This window comes from Natrix helvetica (genome assembly GCF_964273705.1).
Source record: "Natrix helvetica genome assembly, chromosome: 2".
Taxonomy (NCBI): domain Eukaryota; kingdom Metazoa; phylum Chordata; class Lepidosauria; order Squamata; family Natricidae; genus Natrix; species Natrix helvetica.
This window is the reverse complement of record NC_138552.1, coordinates 14,862,676-14,879,566: the sequence shown is the minus strand read 5'-3', so window position 1 is coordinate 14,879,566 and position 16,891 is coordinate 14,862,676. Positions and strand designations below refer to the sequence as shown.

Here is a 16,891-nt window from a genome sequence, read left to right as displayed (position 1 = left end):
CTTATATTGGTTATTCTAAAGAACATGTATAGAATCATGGCTGGTTTTCTATTTTTATTTTCATCAGGAAACGCTCTGCAATTCTTCTGCCTCTCTTCATAGCCCAAAAGAGACTTGCATATTGATGTCACATGAAAAGAATATATTGCTTGAAAAAGTCAAAACGCAAAAAAATATATTTCCAGTGGCACTTGAAGCAGCATCAAAATACAAAAGCTAACAACCGTTTATGCAAAAGTCTCAGGAGACAAGATTTTTGAATGGGGAATAGGGTAACTAAGCGAAGACTTGTTTTTTTTTGGGGGGGGGGAATATACCATAAACAAAGAAATGTTCCTTGACTTCTACATCCAGATATCAAAACACGCTTTAGAGTCTCAGTACTGCCTAATTACTGATTTCCATTGTATAAAAGTCAAACCACCATTTAAATAAATTACGCAAATATTACAAAGTTGCAGATTTGCATATGCAATGCAATCGCTATGGGTCTGTAACAATCAAATTATTTTAAATGCACATTTCCTGCTCATTCTTACATTGCCCTGTCCTGTTGGCTGGTGAACAGGATGACAATATGAGCTGGGCCAGTTTTGGGTGATTTGTGGTGAGATCTGGGTATTCAAGTGGGAGTATAAGATTGTTACTGTGCTTTGGACAAACAAACAGAAACAAACAGTGAGAGGAAAAGCAGCACATTTTCTTGTGATATAAACTTATTCAATGTACCGTATATCCTGATTTTCCAGCAGGAACTGAGGTCAGCTACCATAGGGATTTTCCTTCCTTTTATTCCTATTACAACAGCCCTGTGAAGTAAAGCTGGGTTGGGAAAGAAAGATAGTGCTATGGCCCTCCAGCGGCCAGCAGAGCTGGTGGCAGATTCAGACAGTGAGGATGTGGAGGAATATGGGCCAGTCATGCAGTCTGGGGAAGGTTCTGATGAGTGCTCTGTGTCGGAGGCAGAGATGGGGCCAGGGCCGTCCGACAGTTATCAGCTGCCTTTGGAGTTGGAGATCATTGGGGCAGAAGAACAGCTGGAGCCTGTTCTCGATGTGCGTATGCGCAGAGCTGCCAGGAGAAGGAAACAGAGATTCCTTGCCAAGTATTTTCTTGTACAGCGTTGGGTTTGGAAGATATCATCCTGGCAGCTCTCCAAGCCTGATAAGGTCTGTGGTTGTAAATTCACCCTTGAAAGACTGTTTGCAGGGACTTTGCTGAATGTGAATGAGAGGAATTCACATTAGCTTAGTAAAAAGTGGTTCTGTTGGGATAAGGAGTCTGCTTCGTTATTTTGTGAAGCCTAGGTCAGAACAGATGTGCCCCAAATCATCAAGTTAGCTTCTATCTATTGCTTTCCGGTTGTGTATAGGTATACTATTCATTGTAATATCTCTGGATTTCATATACTGGAATGGCTTGGGAACATCATGATTGAAATGGCGTGTGAACACTTGTGAGAGAAACCCTGAGTAAAGGCTCCTGAAGAAATACAAACCAAGAAAAGGGGAAATCTATCAAAGATGCAGAGCTTCCTTTTCCAGACAGGAAAGGTCCAGATTTAAACCTTCAGTTAATGGGTAAATCTGATAAATCTTATTTATTTCCTGAGAAAGACTAGATATAAATACAATAAACTAATACATCGGAAGAAAAAGAAAATGATCTCAATACTGGAACGGTTCCTGGTTTGGGGTATAGCTAATTTTTATTTTAAAGCTGAAAGATGTTTAAGAGAGGATAGCTAGACAAATGGTTTTGACACACAAGGCTGAGGGACATAAAGTCTTTTCAGCTGAGAGCCAGCACCAGAATCTAACATGGCTTTCTCCAACTATGCTCTCCATTAGTTTTTGGGATATATTATGTTATATTATATTAATAATACAATATAATGCAATGCAATGCAATGCAATGCAATGCAATGCAATGCAATGCAATGCAATGCAATGCAATGCAATGCAATGCAATGCAATACAATAATCTCCTTAAGTGCTGGCATCTGCTGTGGGCTATTAAGAAAGACTGGGGCTGCTTTCTGCCTCTGAAAACATGTCTCTCCATTTCTCTTTTAGGGAAATATAATATACTGCCTTTTTAAATATTTTCAAAAATATTTCATTCTTTGGGAGGGGGGCTTCCCACAATATGGTTTTCCAATATGGTTTCCCAATTAGCTTTTGGAATTATATGGTTTCCCAAGGTACAGCTACCTTGTCTTTGGGGTCCACAGTGAGAATTGTAGGAACTATAGCTCCCAAATTTAAAAGTGGACACTAGACTGGAGAAGGTTGTGCTTTTGGGAAAATCCAAAACTCTTCCCTTTTCAGCTTTTCTTTAATGCCAACTTGGTTTGGACAGCTCTGAGGGATGGTTTCTATAAAACAATAATAATGGAAAGCTACTTTTTCTTGAAGGACCCTAAAAATCCTGAAGGCACTTAGAAGATCTTAGCCGTGTGTTACAAAAGCAGCTAAGTAAGAGCCAAGATGGCGCAGTGGTTAGAGTGCATTGCTGCAGGCTACCTCCGCTGACTGCTAGCTGTAGTTCAGCAGTTCAAATCCCACCAGGCTCAAGGTTGATCAGCCTTTCATCCTTCCGAGGTGGCTAAAGTGAGGACCCAAATTGTTGGGGGCAATATGCTGATTCTGTAAACAGTTGAGAGAGGGCTGTAGAAGCACCATGAAGTGGTATGTAAGTTTAAGTGCTATTGCTATTGCTAAATCAATATAATCAATATAAAACCCACAGTTGGTTTGGGAGCACCGAGGTCAGCGGCTCCAACCTCTGCTCAGCACAAGGTTCCAAACTAAACCATCTTCCCAGAGCATCTAAGGTGCTTTTTCCGAAAGTTAACTGGACTTTCTTGGTTTTGCTCTTTTGAAAACGTTTCACTTGTCACTCAAGAAGCTTCTTCAGTGAACATGGCAGGATGTCTATGGAGATTCTCCATCATCCAGGTCATGGTTGTCCCAAAGGTGCTTTTTCCAAATGGCAACTGGACTTTGTTTTTGTTTTCCTGAAAAAGCTTCTTGGATGAGAAGCTAAAGGTTTTCAATGGAAAAAAAAAACCCCAAAAAGTTCAGTTACCTTTTGGGGGGGAAAGGCACCTTTGGGACAACCATGACCTGGGTGATTGAGAATTCCCCAGAGACATCCTGCCTGAGTTGGTTTTCCAACATCTGCTGCTGCATATTCAATGGAAGAGAATCTTAGAACATATCTAAGGATATGGGTTCCAACCACTCTTCTTGTTAGTAGGGATTCCTTTATAATCAGCTGGAAACTGCATTCATATAACATGCAAATATGTTCATTTGTTACTGTACAGTAAATACTCCATCCATAACAGTGATCAGTTTGTGGCTCAATGGACATGATTTAGAAAAGTCCACAGCATGCCTCTTTTGCCATCATTGGTGGCATGGACTATAGTCTCATTGGGGTGAGACGGTTCCTTAGATAACCTGGACCCATGCCATTTTATCACAACACTAACATAGTGGCCTGAAAATCGCCTTATGTACTGTCCAGATGTTAAGAGGCAGAATATAGGTAAGGAAAGTCTAATATATGCAAATAGCATGTAAAATGTGACTCTCGTTTTATTAAGATAAATAAAATAAATAGTTATGTTCCTCAAAATGTACGGCTTAAACATTGGGGGTGGGTGGGGCTTGATTTACTTATCGGCTGGGTACACATCCAACTTTTTAATTAATGTTGCATTGTCTGGTCTGTTTGGTTAACTACACAACTGAATGTTGAAAACAGAAATTGAATGTTATTTATGCTTTTATGTAGCTGTGTTTCTACGTCCTTTCCTCTGTGTTTATTATGATTTGGTGTTTCTGTGTGGTTTATGTTTAAGCTTCCTTTTAATATCCTGTCCTAAAAGACAGGGAACCTATCAGTCTAATACTTATAAAACAAAATTCTATGAAAATAACTTAGAAGAATGGACTACGTACCAATCTGCCTCATAACGGAGAGACGGTTATGCTTCTTACATTTTTTCTCACCACACTAGTCAACAATTTTATTAATTTTTCTCAGTATGAAGAAAGAATTCCATGACTTATCCTTACTGAGATAGACAGACAGACAGATAGACAACATGGATTTATAAGCAGCATTGAAATTAAACAGAAATTCAATTTGGAAGGCCTAGGATGCAGCAGAAAAGTTTGTAATTTAAAGAGAGTATTCAGGAAATGTTTACTTCGTATTATATTATTTTATTTTACGCATCATTATTTTTTTTTTCTTAATTTTCTTTTTTTCCCCCTCTTTTGTTTCCTCCTGATGAGCTGGAACTCGGGATGCAGTAAATAGATGGGGGCGGGGCCAGCCAGAGGTGTTATTTGCTGGTTCTCTAAACTACTCAAAATTTCCGCTACTGGTTCTCCGGAAGTAGTCAGAACCTGCTGAATATTACCTCTGATCTGCCCAAATAGGTCCAATCCAAGGACCATGCACTCAGAATTCTAGCATTGCCTTGATGTCCCTTGTAGAAATCTAGTGCAGTTTTAAGCATAGACTTACGTAACATTTTGGACTGATAACTACATTTAGAATTTCTGCTCAAGGGGTTAAATGTTGAGCAGAATTTGATACAACCACATCTGTTTAATGGCTTCAAAGCAGCTGTATTCTAACAAAATCCACTATCATTTCTTGCAACCCATTCCTGCTTGTCCAACTGCTATTTGTTAGGTATAGGTAATTAAAACAAAACTCCCAAGGCCATCTCAGAGAGAGACCATTAGAGCACTTCAGAATGTCACTTCAGCATAAATTGTATGAATTTAAGATGACACGCAATACTTTGTTTATGAATAGTTTATTAAGAAAATTAACATGTTTGGGTTTTAGGTAAATGACCAAAATGAATCTATCAACGTTTTGTGATATTACACAAAATAACCATCATGGTACATCTGTCAAAATACTCATCTTGAGAAGGCATTCAAATGCACCCATCCACATTTTATTTTCTAAAAATGTTTGTGGAATCTACGTAGCACCTCAGCGTCATTGAAAATACAGTACAGCTTGTGCTTGATATTGGCACTCTACAAGGCTGTGATTTTCCCAGTTGCATTGTATGGCTGTGAAAGTTGGACCATAAGAACGGCTGAGCACCAAAGAATTGAGGCCTTTGAACTATGGTGCTGGAGAAGACTCCTGCCAGTCCTTTGGATTTCAAGATGATCAAACTGGTCAGTCCTAGAGGAGATCAACCCTGACTGCTCTTTAGAAGGCCAGATCCTGAAGATGAAACTCAAATACTTTGGCCACCTAATGAGAAGGAAGAACCCACTGGAGAAGAGCCTCATGCTGGGAAAGATTGAAGGCAAAAGAAGAAGGGGATGACAGAGAATGAGGTGGCTGGATGGAGTCATCGAAGCAGTTGATGTGATCTTAAATAGACTCCAGAGTATGGTAGAGGATAGGAAGGCCTGGAGGAACGTTGTCCATGGGGTCACGATGGGTTGGACACGACTTCGCAACTAACAATGACAACAAACAATAATGTAGGGGGGAAGGGGGAGGCCCGGAACCCTGGAACTTCAGCTGAGGGAGGAAGAGAGGGGGAAAGGAGAAAAAGGGGGTTCACTTGGGTTTTTTGCAGGAAGACCTTTGGTGAGAGAGTGGGCTGGAATTCTGAAAAGTGAGGGGGCATTTATCTCAGACAAGGTTAGAAATTGAGGAGTTATAATTTTTGGTTAGCCCTGGAGCGTCCATTGAGGGAAGAAGAGGCGAGAAAAAGAAAGATCTTTCTGTCAGGTCTTGGTGGGAAGATTTTTGAGGGGAGAGGAGATGGCGGAGGTGAGCTGACCCAGATGAGTAGGCAAGTGAGTAACAAGAGGGGGCACCAGACAAGACAGAGGTAAACTAACTGAGGCTAGTGGGTAAGCCAGTGACCAGAGGGGGATACCTGATACCCCGGCAGACAGTGGAGGTGACTTGAGCTGGGTGAATAGAGGTACATTGAGATCAGAGTTGACTGATGTCCAGAATGATGGACATTGAGACACCTGATGAGTAACTGTGTAGTGGGGAAGAGCCTGGGTATCTGTAGAAAGGGGGTAGGTGAATTTAGACTCTACAGGCCCTCTGAGGTGGCACTACATTAAGAAGCCAAGAATCTCGTTGGAAACCAAAAACACATCATCGGTTGGCAGTTGTGGCCCTTGTTGCTACAATGAAGAACCAAAAGTTAGTGTGTTGATAGTAAAACCTCCCTTGATTGAAACTTAAGTTATGGTGATTTATGTGGACATACCGTATTTTTCAGAGTATAAGACGCACCTTTTCCCCTCAAAAGAGGCTGAAAATCTGGGTGCGTCTTCTACACTGAATACAGCATTTTTTGCCTCCCGAAACCCCGTCCCCTTCACCGAAATGGCCGTGCATAGATTTTAGGAGGCTTTCAGAGAGCTCTGGGGGCTGGGGAGGGCAGAAATGAGAAAAAAAGGCCCGTTTTTTGCTCAATTTTGCCCCCCCCAGCCCCCAGGAGCACTCTATAAGTCTCCTAAAGGCTATCCATGCCCATTTTTTGAAAAAAAAAAAAACAGGCCCGTTTTTGGGAGGCTTGCAGAGTGCAAAAACTTTTTTTTTTTAAAAAATTGCCTCTTCAAAACCTTGCTGCGTCTTATACTGCGAAAAATACGGTAGGTTTTTTTTTCTAAAATAAGTGGTTAATCACTGCCTTCTTCCAGACTGGGTTGCTGTTTTTCTATTTCTTAAGTTTAGCCTGTGGATTTTCCGGGTGTTCAAGTACTACTGATGTATGACCCTGCTCGATTATGATTATTTGCCATCGAATTTACATTCTTTTAGCAATCACATGGATTTTCCCCATGACCGATCTGGCTGTAACTTGGCTTTTCAAATCTCCCAACAATGTACTCATCACTACTATAATGGTGTCCATCTACCTTGCTTGCTGGTTTTCATCTCCTTCTCTTTCCTTTCACCTTTTTCAACTGTAGGAAGTTAAAACCCACCTCTCTCCTAGAAAATGAAATATTTAAGGAAATATTAAAAGGGCAGAATATTTCCCCTAAAAAGAGAAGTAGAAACTCAGAGAGGCAGAAACTCATCCCCTACACCCTTGTCAATGGGCCATTAAGGCCTGAGCCAGTCTATTCTACGTACCTAACAAAGATCTACCTAATTCAGGCAGAGCCATAATAGGAATCCCAAAGCCTTTTCATTACATCATCACCCAGCAAGGCTCAACCAAACTTGGACTCAAAACACAGCCTACAAAGTTAGCTAAGACCTCTGCCCCCTTGGATTCTGAGCACCAACCAGAATACATTTCTTACACAGGAACAGGAAGATCCAAGGCGGGGCCCAAGAAAGGATATAAAACTCAGGCTCTCTCAGCATCTCGGCCCATTTTTCTTCAAGATCTTCAAGACATGTGATCCCTTTTCCCCCCTAGGACCTCAAATCACGTGGTCCTGTTCACCATCAATAAACCTTTCCAAGCAACTTCCATGAATCCAGTGTCTTTTACCTCCCCCCCACCCACAACTTGGAACTGAACCCAGAAGGACATTTCTTCCAACACAACATTAGAGCCTTCTTTTGAAGCTTTGCATCACATGTAGGATAATTGCAGCCTCAACATTTGAGTTGATTTGCTCTATGATCCATCTGTTGATCCGGTTTCCTTTTTAAAGATCAGCTGTGGTTAAAAGACTGCCACCTGTTTGAAATTCTGGGTGTTTTTTTAAATCACTTCCTCTCTCTCTCTCATCTGACCCTCCTCAAGTGTGTCACCATGAGAAGCTTTAAAAGAAGGTCCTCCTACAACTTTGGGTAAACAGCTGACTGGCTTTGAGAGCCAACCTCTCTGCAGTGCCCCCAGGCTAGGCAAACCCAAGACACACCTAAGCCAGAAAGGAACCATCAAAAGCAAGAAAAAGGTTAAGCCAGGCTGCAAACACACACACACACACACACACCACAACTGATTGCATTTCCCCTTTGCTTGTCTCCACTGCTTGCAACAGCGCGATGCCAGGGGGCTGAACGAGGAGGTATCTCTGAGCGTGCGCGTTACAAAAAACAAGAGACCTCAAAGACTTTTCTGCTCCTCCTCCAGCGTTTGGTTTACATTCCCCCTTTCCAGAGTTCTGTTTCCTCCATCTTAGCTGACTTTCTAGCCCGGCTGTTTATCTCTCTATGCTCCCTGCACTCCCTCCCCTCCTGGCGGCGTCATTTTCTGTAATAGGCGACGCAGCAGGAGCGAGCAACGTGCAGCGGCGGGAGCTGCAGCTTATTCTCCCCCCCCTTTTTTTTATAAGCACCCCTGCATTGCCCGGATGTGAATGGATTACAATGTATCTTTCAGGGAAACGTATTACTATCAATTTCTCCGCGGGGGAGTCCATAGTGATGGTCAGAAAGAGGAGAGATTTCTAAAGTTGGAGCAAGTTTAAGACTTTTTCTCGTGGTTTAAAAAAGACAGAGTGGGGGAGGGCAGGGTGCGGGGAGCGTCCAGCAACGAAATATATGGGGTTTTTTTGCTGTTGTTTTTTTAAAAAATAGCTTCTTAGCCGGGCATGAGTTTGTAACGAAAGACACGAGGGAAAGTGACCGGATTTTCCTTTTTTTAAAACAAACAAACAAACAAATTTGCTGTGCTTTTTATTTTTATTTATTTTTTGGCTGGCTTTTCAATTTTGTGCTGTTGAGGTGGGACGAACTTTTCTTTGGCAATTGACTTATTGTGGATCATCCAAAACAAAAGCAGAATCTCCGGGGTTTTAATTCCTTTAAAAAATATATATTGTGGAGTATTTTCTGCAACGAGACGGAGTCCGTGTTTAAAAGGACTTCGTGGTTTTTTGTTTTTTTTTGAGTCAAATACACGTGAGATCATAAAAGCACCTTGACCAGAAGACTTTTTCCTCTTTGCTTCCCCTAAAAATACATTTCCTTGGAATATTGTGAACACATTGTTCCATTTAAGGTAAAGTTAAAAATTTCCTCTTAAGAGTGCTTTTCTTCTTTCTTTCATGTTGATCCCAGTGTATTTTTTTTCCTCCTCTTTTTAACTTGGTACAACTTAAGCAATATTGAACTGCATTGTTTATGTGATACGAGGTAGCCAGCCACACACTGAACTTAAAAAAAAAAACTGGAGCGCCTAAACTGAATAAATATAACGTGTGCATGAACTGCAAAGCCTTACGCACTAATTGGAAAGAAAATGAATTTAGCTTCAATCTCGCGGGTGGGGGAGGGCAAACCACTCTCACTCGTGGTTTTCATGTGGGGAGGGAGGCCGGGAAGGCGAACGGTGCGAGGCCTGTGGCTGCGTTTCGCGAAGTAGACCGACCATGTTTGCAAAAAAAGTAAGGGGAGCGGTTGGCAATAATCTCTTAACAAAACTTGCTTGGGAACGCTCGGTTTTCTCCAAAGTTTCCCATTAATGCGCGCTCTCTCTCCTCTCTCTATGCTCACCTCCAGATTATAAGAACCTAGGCTACACTAGCGTGGGAAAAAAAAGAAAAGCTGCACCGAACAACCAAAACAAAAAAAGAACTGATGGTGTTAGCGTGTGTGTGTGTGTGTTTTAAACAAGTATCCCACCAAACAATGGTTGTGGGTCTGAGTCCGGGCGGGGCGGGGGGATGAGAAACCTTTTGTATCACGTGCATTTGCAGGGGAGAATCACCTTCCTCGGCTTGCCTTGGGGTGGAACGGCGGAAGAATGATTTTTTAATATAATAAATCTTAAAAGTGCTTGGGGACTGGGGACGTGGAGAGAGGCGGGAGGAAGGAAGGAAGGTAGGAAGGAAGGAGAGAAAGAAAGAAAGAAAGAGCCGGCCAGCCAGCGTGTAGGTCGGTTTCCAGCGACCGGGAGCAGGGGCATGGAAGAAAACGAGGTTTGCTTTTATTGCGTTGATGTACATATATATTTCCTTGGAGCGTGGGGCGGCGGGGGGGGGTTGCAATGCGTGCGCGTGTGTGTTCGTGTTGGGGGTCCTTTGCAAGGCAAAACTGCCACCGAGGGAGCGGGGCGGCTCGCGCTCTTTTTTTTTTTCCCCTTCCCCCTTTCTGAACTTGCAATCCGGCTTCCTATTCGGATTTGTTTGTGTGCGTGTGGTTTTTTTGGGGGGGGGAGTTGTTTATGTTTCCCCCCCTCCTTCCCCCCTGTTTTTCCTACCCCCCTCTCTTTACCCTAAGGCAGGCAGGAAAAAAAGAGAAGAGTTTGCTTTAGGAATCAGGGCTACCTCCCTCCGCCGCCGCGTTTTCTTCGCCCGGCTTTTTCCTCCTTAATTTTTTTTTTCCCTCCCCGCTCCTGTTCAGGGAGAGCTTTCGCGTGGCGCCTGCGAGGTTTTCTTCTCTCTCTCTCTCTCCCTCTCTCCTTCTCTCTCTCTCTCTCTCTCCTGCGTGTGTATGTGCGGTTGGTTGGTGGATGCTGTAATTTCGAGCAATGAAATCCAGAGCTCGGGGCTGTGGTCGGAAAGGGACCCCCGTCTCGTCACTCTCGGCCGGTAGGTACCGGAGGTGCCCTCTTTTTTTAAAAAAAAAGTGAGGAAAAAAATGTGCGTTTTTGGGCTGGAGTTTTTAGTTGTGGCTGGTCCTGATAGAGAAGAGCGCGGACGAGTGCCAGCGGTGCTCCATCATTTAAACACGCGGGATTTGCTTGTGCATCTCTCTCTCTCTCTCCCTCCCTCTCTCCCCCCCTCCCCTCCCCGGGGTAGCAATGGCCTTTTTCACCCCTCCTCTCCTTCCAATTGTTTGCTTTAAAAGAAACGGCTGACTTTGTTGCCAGCAGGGCCTGGAATCCCTTTTCGTGTCAGTAGTTCGCTACTTTCCAGTCTCGGGCTACCTTTCAAATAAATCCAGATTATCCATGAGGAAAAACTGCTTTTCCTCTTTTCTTGAATCCGACAAAAAAAAAAAAAAACAACCACCCCAAAACAAAACTATCCAGGCTGGGTATCAAAAAGGCGGATTCTGGTCCTTTCTCTCTCTCTCTTCCTCCCCCTCCGCCCCACACCTTTCCCATCCATTTATGTTGTCCTCCCTCCTCCTCCGTCCCCCTTGTACCGACCCGAGTGTGCGTTTGGCTTACTCTAAGGACTTGGTTTGCTGGCCCTTTGAATCAAATGCTCGGGAAGCGTCCGGTCGTTGGAGCGGAAAGGGGGAAGAAAAGGGGGAGCTTGCCCGAGAAATAAAAAAAATAAAAGTTGGGAGAACGGTGCCTGTAGTTGCTACTCCACTACGTTTCTCTTCGTTCCTGTTTGAACCTCCTGTTGCATAAACGGTGCGCGGAGCAGCGCGGCTCCTGTTCTCTCTCTCGGTGTCGCTCCCGCCTTTGGGGTCAAGAGTAGCTGCTAACCGAGTTTAGCCCCCGGTTCGTTAGAACGACGGTCTCGTCTTTTCTGGTCTACTACTTCCTCGTTGTCGCTGTCGCCTTTCCACACACACACACACCCCTCTCCCTCCCTCGCTTTCCCTTTTCCACCTCTTTCCCCCTTTCCTCCCCAAGTCTCGTGAAAACAAAAACAAGGAAGAAAAAAAAATCGGATTGTTTCCTGCAAGGCTCGGGATTTGGGTTTCTGATTGCGGTTATTTCCATGTTTCTAGGTTTGTGTGATTTTGCTAAAATGCATCACCAACAGCGAATGGCTGCCTTAGGGACGGACAAAGAACTCAGTGATTTACTGGATTTCAGTGCGGTAAGAAACAACGGTGGAAATGAACAACAGCTGTTTAAGAAAAAAAAGCACAGAAAAAGTCTGTTAAACTAAACCAAAACAAAGCCAAACTGAGTTTTTTTTTTAAAAAAGTACAATGAGTAATTTTTAATCAGCGTTTTTTTTAATTCATGGTAAATATGCACGCTCTATTTACTGATTAGAATCTTATCTGAAGGAGATGGACTTAAAAGGTCTTCCATTTATTGGGATGTGTGTGCTTAGCATTTGACATCCTCTCCAAAAAAAAACGAACCCACACATCCTCTGCCAAACAAAAAAAATAATTTAAAAAAAAATCCGGATATTTTTCATTATTTTCTGTGTATAAGAATTACTTAACGTGCTGCATTGCCTTCTAAAAGTGATGGCTCGCATGCCATTTAACTGATGGGTAAATCAGTTTCTTTACAGTATACTTTTAGTTCTTCCCTTGTTTCATTTTTTGCCACCTGAAAAGTGAAAGGAAATCCAGAACTAGTAGTCTAGCTTCAAGTTTTCACTGAAAACTCATCTTGCTCTACTATCAATGAATGGGCTGCAACTTTCCTGTGGATATCCCCCCCTCCTCCTTCTATTGATGGCTAGCTCACTCTCTGTGTGTATGTGTGCGTGATTTTTCTTTTCATTTTTAATTTTACCTGTAGACTTTTTTTAATAACTTGATTCTAAGGCCTAATATTAACCAAATCCTGAGTAGCTGCTTAATAGAATATTCCCTGCATCTTTGGATTGCTCTTCCACCCCCCACCCCCCAAAAGCCTCTACTCTTAATCTCTCCCACTCCCCCTTTCTTTCCAATATGTCAGAAGTCTTTATTATTTATTCATGTTTGGTTGGGGGGGGGGGAAGAGAAGCAAGATAAGTCAATTTCATATAGGATGCATTTGTGTCTTTAAAGACTTCCACTGTGGGAGGGGGAAATTAGGATCCAAGGAGGGGGGGGGAGAAGGAAGATGTTTCAGTCTGCTGTGGTCCTTCAGACTTCCCTTTCCAGACATGGCTTTGAGAAGTTTGGCTATAGAGAACTGTAGCCTGAGGCAGCAGTTTGCTAACTGTTCTTTTTTTCATTTCTTCCTTTGCTTTTTGTAGTCTCTGACTCAGGAAGAAGGTGTGTATTCTCTACTAGACACGTAGAAGAAGATGAAAACCAATTAGGGTTGAAATAAACGCAGGAGAGTGGGGGGGGGGAAGGAGAAGAAGAGAGGGAATGAGAGTGAGTGTGAGTGTAATGTAATTGCTCATGCACTAAAAGCTGAGGTGAAAATTTAGGGCAGGTGGAAGTTTCCAGGGCACTTATGAGAGGCAAATCCTAACAAGAGGATGGAGATGGATATAACTTCATTTATGACCAAGGTTTCAGTAACAAACTTTTTATTCCCCCCCCCCCCTTTACCTTTGCCAGTCTGAATGTTTTTAGGAAGGTTTTCGTTTGTTGATATGTGTGTGGGGTTGGAGTCCCTCCTACCATGTATCTTATATTGTTTGGGGAATGCGTGAAACTAACATGAGAGGGGGGGGGAAAGAATATAGTTTTTTAAAGAACTGTGGGCAAAGGCAGTGATGGGAGAGAGATTTCATATTGAAACAAAATCACGATGACAGCTTTTGTATAATGTTGAATGGATTTTGAGCATAGGAAAAAAATTAATTCTGTTTACCAACAATAATACCTCTTTGTTTTCTTTTAGATGTTTTCACCTCCTGTCAGCAGTGGGAAGAATGGACCAACTTCTTTGGCGAGTGGACACTTTAGTGGCTCAAGTATGTACAATTTCTGTTTGGAATTCAGTTGAAGTGTCCTTAAAAGTATTTTTTTTTCCCTACATGTACGTTTAGCATGAGTTTGGGGAGCATAACTTTAGCTTGGATTAAGGACTTATATTAATAAGATCAGTTGAAGTGCTCTATTGTTCATATTGCCAAATGTTTCGTTTAGTATCTTAGGAAGAAGAATTCCATGCACATATATGTATGTATATATATTTTGCAGGACCTGTTTTAAGATGCCAACCTTTTAAAACACACCTTTCCTTTTGTTATATAAGAAGCAAAACCCAGTTCCTTAAAGGTAGCAATTATTTCCATATTTCAAAAGAGGAATAACCATTTTATAGTTCTATTTTAGTATCCATCCTCTTTTTTTCTTTTCATCCTAATTTGTTCTAAGCATTAGCATATACAAATTTGGCCATCTATTAGCTACTGTCTGGGCAACACTTCTGACCATAAGCTGAAATCCTATTACAGTGACTTTCTTGATGATCGTAACAGCTTTGGGAAGAAAAAAGAGCCTGTTGATATTAATGCAAATATTTATTTTCTGTGTATGTGTTGAAAAATGTGTTATATTCATTGCAAATAGTTATTTTCTCTGTGACCCAAAGAAAGGGTCTGGTTTTTTGATGCAGGAACCTCTGAATATAATAATAATTGAATTTGGAATACAGAATATGTTTATGTATTGGGAATAATTCATTTTCTGTCATGCTAGCAGTGTGAAAAACGCATCTGAACTGTTCTTCCCTCAGTAATTGTATTTTATAGTGTTTCCTGCATTACTGAATGTTGTCCTTTGGATATGTTTCTGATACATTTACAATTAAATAGCTGCAGTGTATTCAACATTTTGGCAATTGTACATAACTGTTTACTGACCAAAATTCTATGAGAGGAGCATCTCTGAACCAGATGTTAAATTTTGGTAAGATTTTACAAGTTCATTATCTGTTACTGTGTACGGCATTACTATGCTATCAAATTCAATAGCAAAACTCCCAGTGGTTTTAACAGGCCTGGACTAAGAATTCAAATGAATAAGAAATAAATTGATGCCCAGTTTAATATATATTTAATTATTTTAAATAGTTTTCTTTTAAAAATATTTTGAATGTTTTTTATAACATTTTTAATAAATGATATCCTGACAACTAGGATAGTCATCTGTTTGAAATTACTTTATATTTTGTTGCATCTTCAGATATTGTCTGGTTAATTCCTGGTTTTAAAAATAAAGGAATCCCTAACTTGATAGTTTACTAACATTTATTGAATCCATATACCCTGATCCCTAAATACACATTCATTATCCATTTCTTTAGAATGTAGTATCTTACCAAGAAGTGTTTTATTTTAAAACAAAACAATTGTTCTAGTATAATCTTTTAAAGAATGTATATAAGGAGATTTTTTCATTACATAAGTAGTATAAATTATTTGTGCCAGATAATTCATTTTATATTTAATCAATGTTACAGATAACTGTTCTAACAAATATTAGCAAGATGCTCATTTTTAAGGATTTGCCTCAGCTTAATAATCTCCTAAGAGACTATTTTATCAACAGTTTTAAAAGGATGAAAAAACCCTTTTTGAAATCTAAGGACAAAAATGAGCATTTTATTATATGCTTAGGCAACCATCTTGCTTTGATATGCAAATAACTGAAAAGAAGAAGAAAATACAAAAGCACGAAGTAAGATAATAAAATTAAACTGAAGAGATTTCAAAACCATGCTATTTTTTTTCTTAAGTCACCTTAAGACCAGAGTTCTAAAAATATCTTGTAAGCTCTTGAATTTGATAAACTGATTTCCTATTTATGAATGAGATAACATTAGAATATACTAAGCAGTTTTATGTTCTAGCTTACTTGATTAAGTATCAGTAATAACAATGTGTCAAAATTGTAGGAATTTGTATGATTACATAGAATAGGTTTGTGTTTTTTTAAAATCAGTAAGGAATAGCTTTTAAAATGAATCATTTAGTAGGAAGAAAAGTTGATAGAAGCCAATATGTTATGAATCTGTCTCTAAATCTTAAAGAAAGCTTGGGACCTGAAGTTATATTTACTATACTTTGATTCCTGATTTTATTGTTTCTTAATGTGTTTTTGACAAATGAACTATGCAGAGGAGTCCTGCACTTATATAGTTGCATTATTGTTATGCTGAGTCAAAATATGGTTCTGTTATAAAGTGGTAGGAAGTATCCTTATGATGACATTTTAATATACACACATTGCTGCAGAAAACCCAACATTACTGTAGCTTAATGTCATAGTTTGGTCCATGGATAAGTGTGCTAAATAAATACGTTGTGTCCAGTTGAGGCTTAGATTTCACTTGTTTTCTGTACAGAATCCGAAGCAATCTAGAGGTTGGTTGGGAGACTACTTAGGATATCTTTTTATATCTCTTGTTAAAATGGGTACTCATTTGATGAAAGGATGGGAAGAGCTGGTTCGAGATTTTTAGTATAAAGCAGAATATTGCAAACAAATTGTATGTGTGCATTTAAAAAAAAACCCGTTTCATACAAAATGATCTGGTGTGGCATGTAATGTGTGAATGAAAAGAAAACAGGCCTGGATTTTCCTTTAAAGTTTTAATTTGCCAAATGTGGTTTCTTGCTACCTTTAGAACTTGGAAGGCAGAGAAGGAGAAACGACTGTAACCTGAGCCACAGGCCTGACATTCTCAGGGTGCATTTTTCACATGAAAGGATTTTGTCAATGCTTTAAAGGACTAGCAGTTTTTGTTTGATGTTTGCAGGTGTTCAGCAGAAAGCTTTAAAACAAGCCAGCCATAATGGTTCAGATGCCTTGTGACCTTAAAACAGGGAGACTTGGGGAACATGTAAATAATGTTTAGGTGCCTATCCCGAGACTGAATACTGTGTAGGCTATAGGTTGGATTATTCTTTGCCAGTTGACTTTAGGATATTAAGAGACAATTTTCACAGCCTTCAGAAAGGTTGCCAGCATTAGGATGATGATTGCTTTTTGTTAGCCGTAAAAATGTTTAGAGCAAAATTATGGTAAACTAGGGCTCTGTTGAGATCCTAGTAACATCTGCAAGCTGGAATGTTCAGCTATGTTCAAGAAAGGTTATTTTTCATTTCGTTTCTCCCTCTACTTGTGATTTTCTTTGCCTGCTGCACAAATATTTGCTTTCACATATGTTTTCAAGAACATCTTAAGGATCTCTCCATGCAGGAGCCGTGGCAATTTTTAAGAAGCCAAACTTTTCCAAATGTGTGTCTGTACAGATCCCCTCACAATGTTCCCTCTGATAAGTCCTTCTAGTAGTCTCTTTCTAGGGATCATGCTATGTCCATCCATCCTTTTAACCATTTGAAATAGGAGAGCTAAGACG

At 40.6% G+C, this 16,891-nt stretch overlaps 1 protein-coding gene across 14 annotated transcripts in view; it reads left to right on the top strand.

Annotated features, from left to right (window-relative positions):
• Positions 1–8,330: 8,330 nt before the first annotated feature.
• Positions 8,331–16,891, top strand: part of TCF4 (transcription factor 4) — a 449,273-nt gene continuing 440,712 nt past the window's right edge. For 3 of the 14 annotated variants that reach the window (XR_014174417.1, XM_081941824.1, XM_081941819.1), the window contains exons 1-3: positions 10,327–10,523; positions 11,623–11,714; positions 13,424–13,496. Coding sequence is in view for 13 of the 14 variants with exons in the window: in XM_081941824.1 (XP_081797950.1) it covers positions 10,463–10,523; positions 11,623–11,714; positions 13,424–13,496 (226 nt within the window). In the remaining variant the exon portion in view is untranslated. Of the gene's footprint in view, positions 8,993–9,356; positions 9,378–9,694; positions 9,912–10,326; positions 10,524–10,820; positions 10,828–11,276; positions 11,300–11,370; positions 11,390–11,622; positions 11,715–13,423; positions 13,497–16,891 lie in introns of those variants that run through there. The other 11 variants (XM_081941830.1, XM_081941833.1, XM_081941829.1 and 8 more) reach the window with 11 other exon arrangements.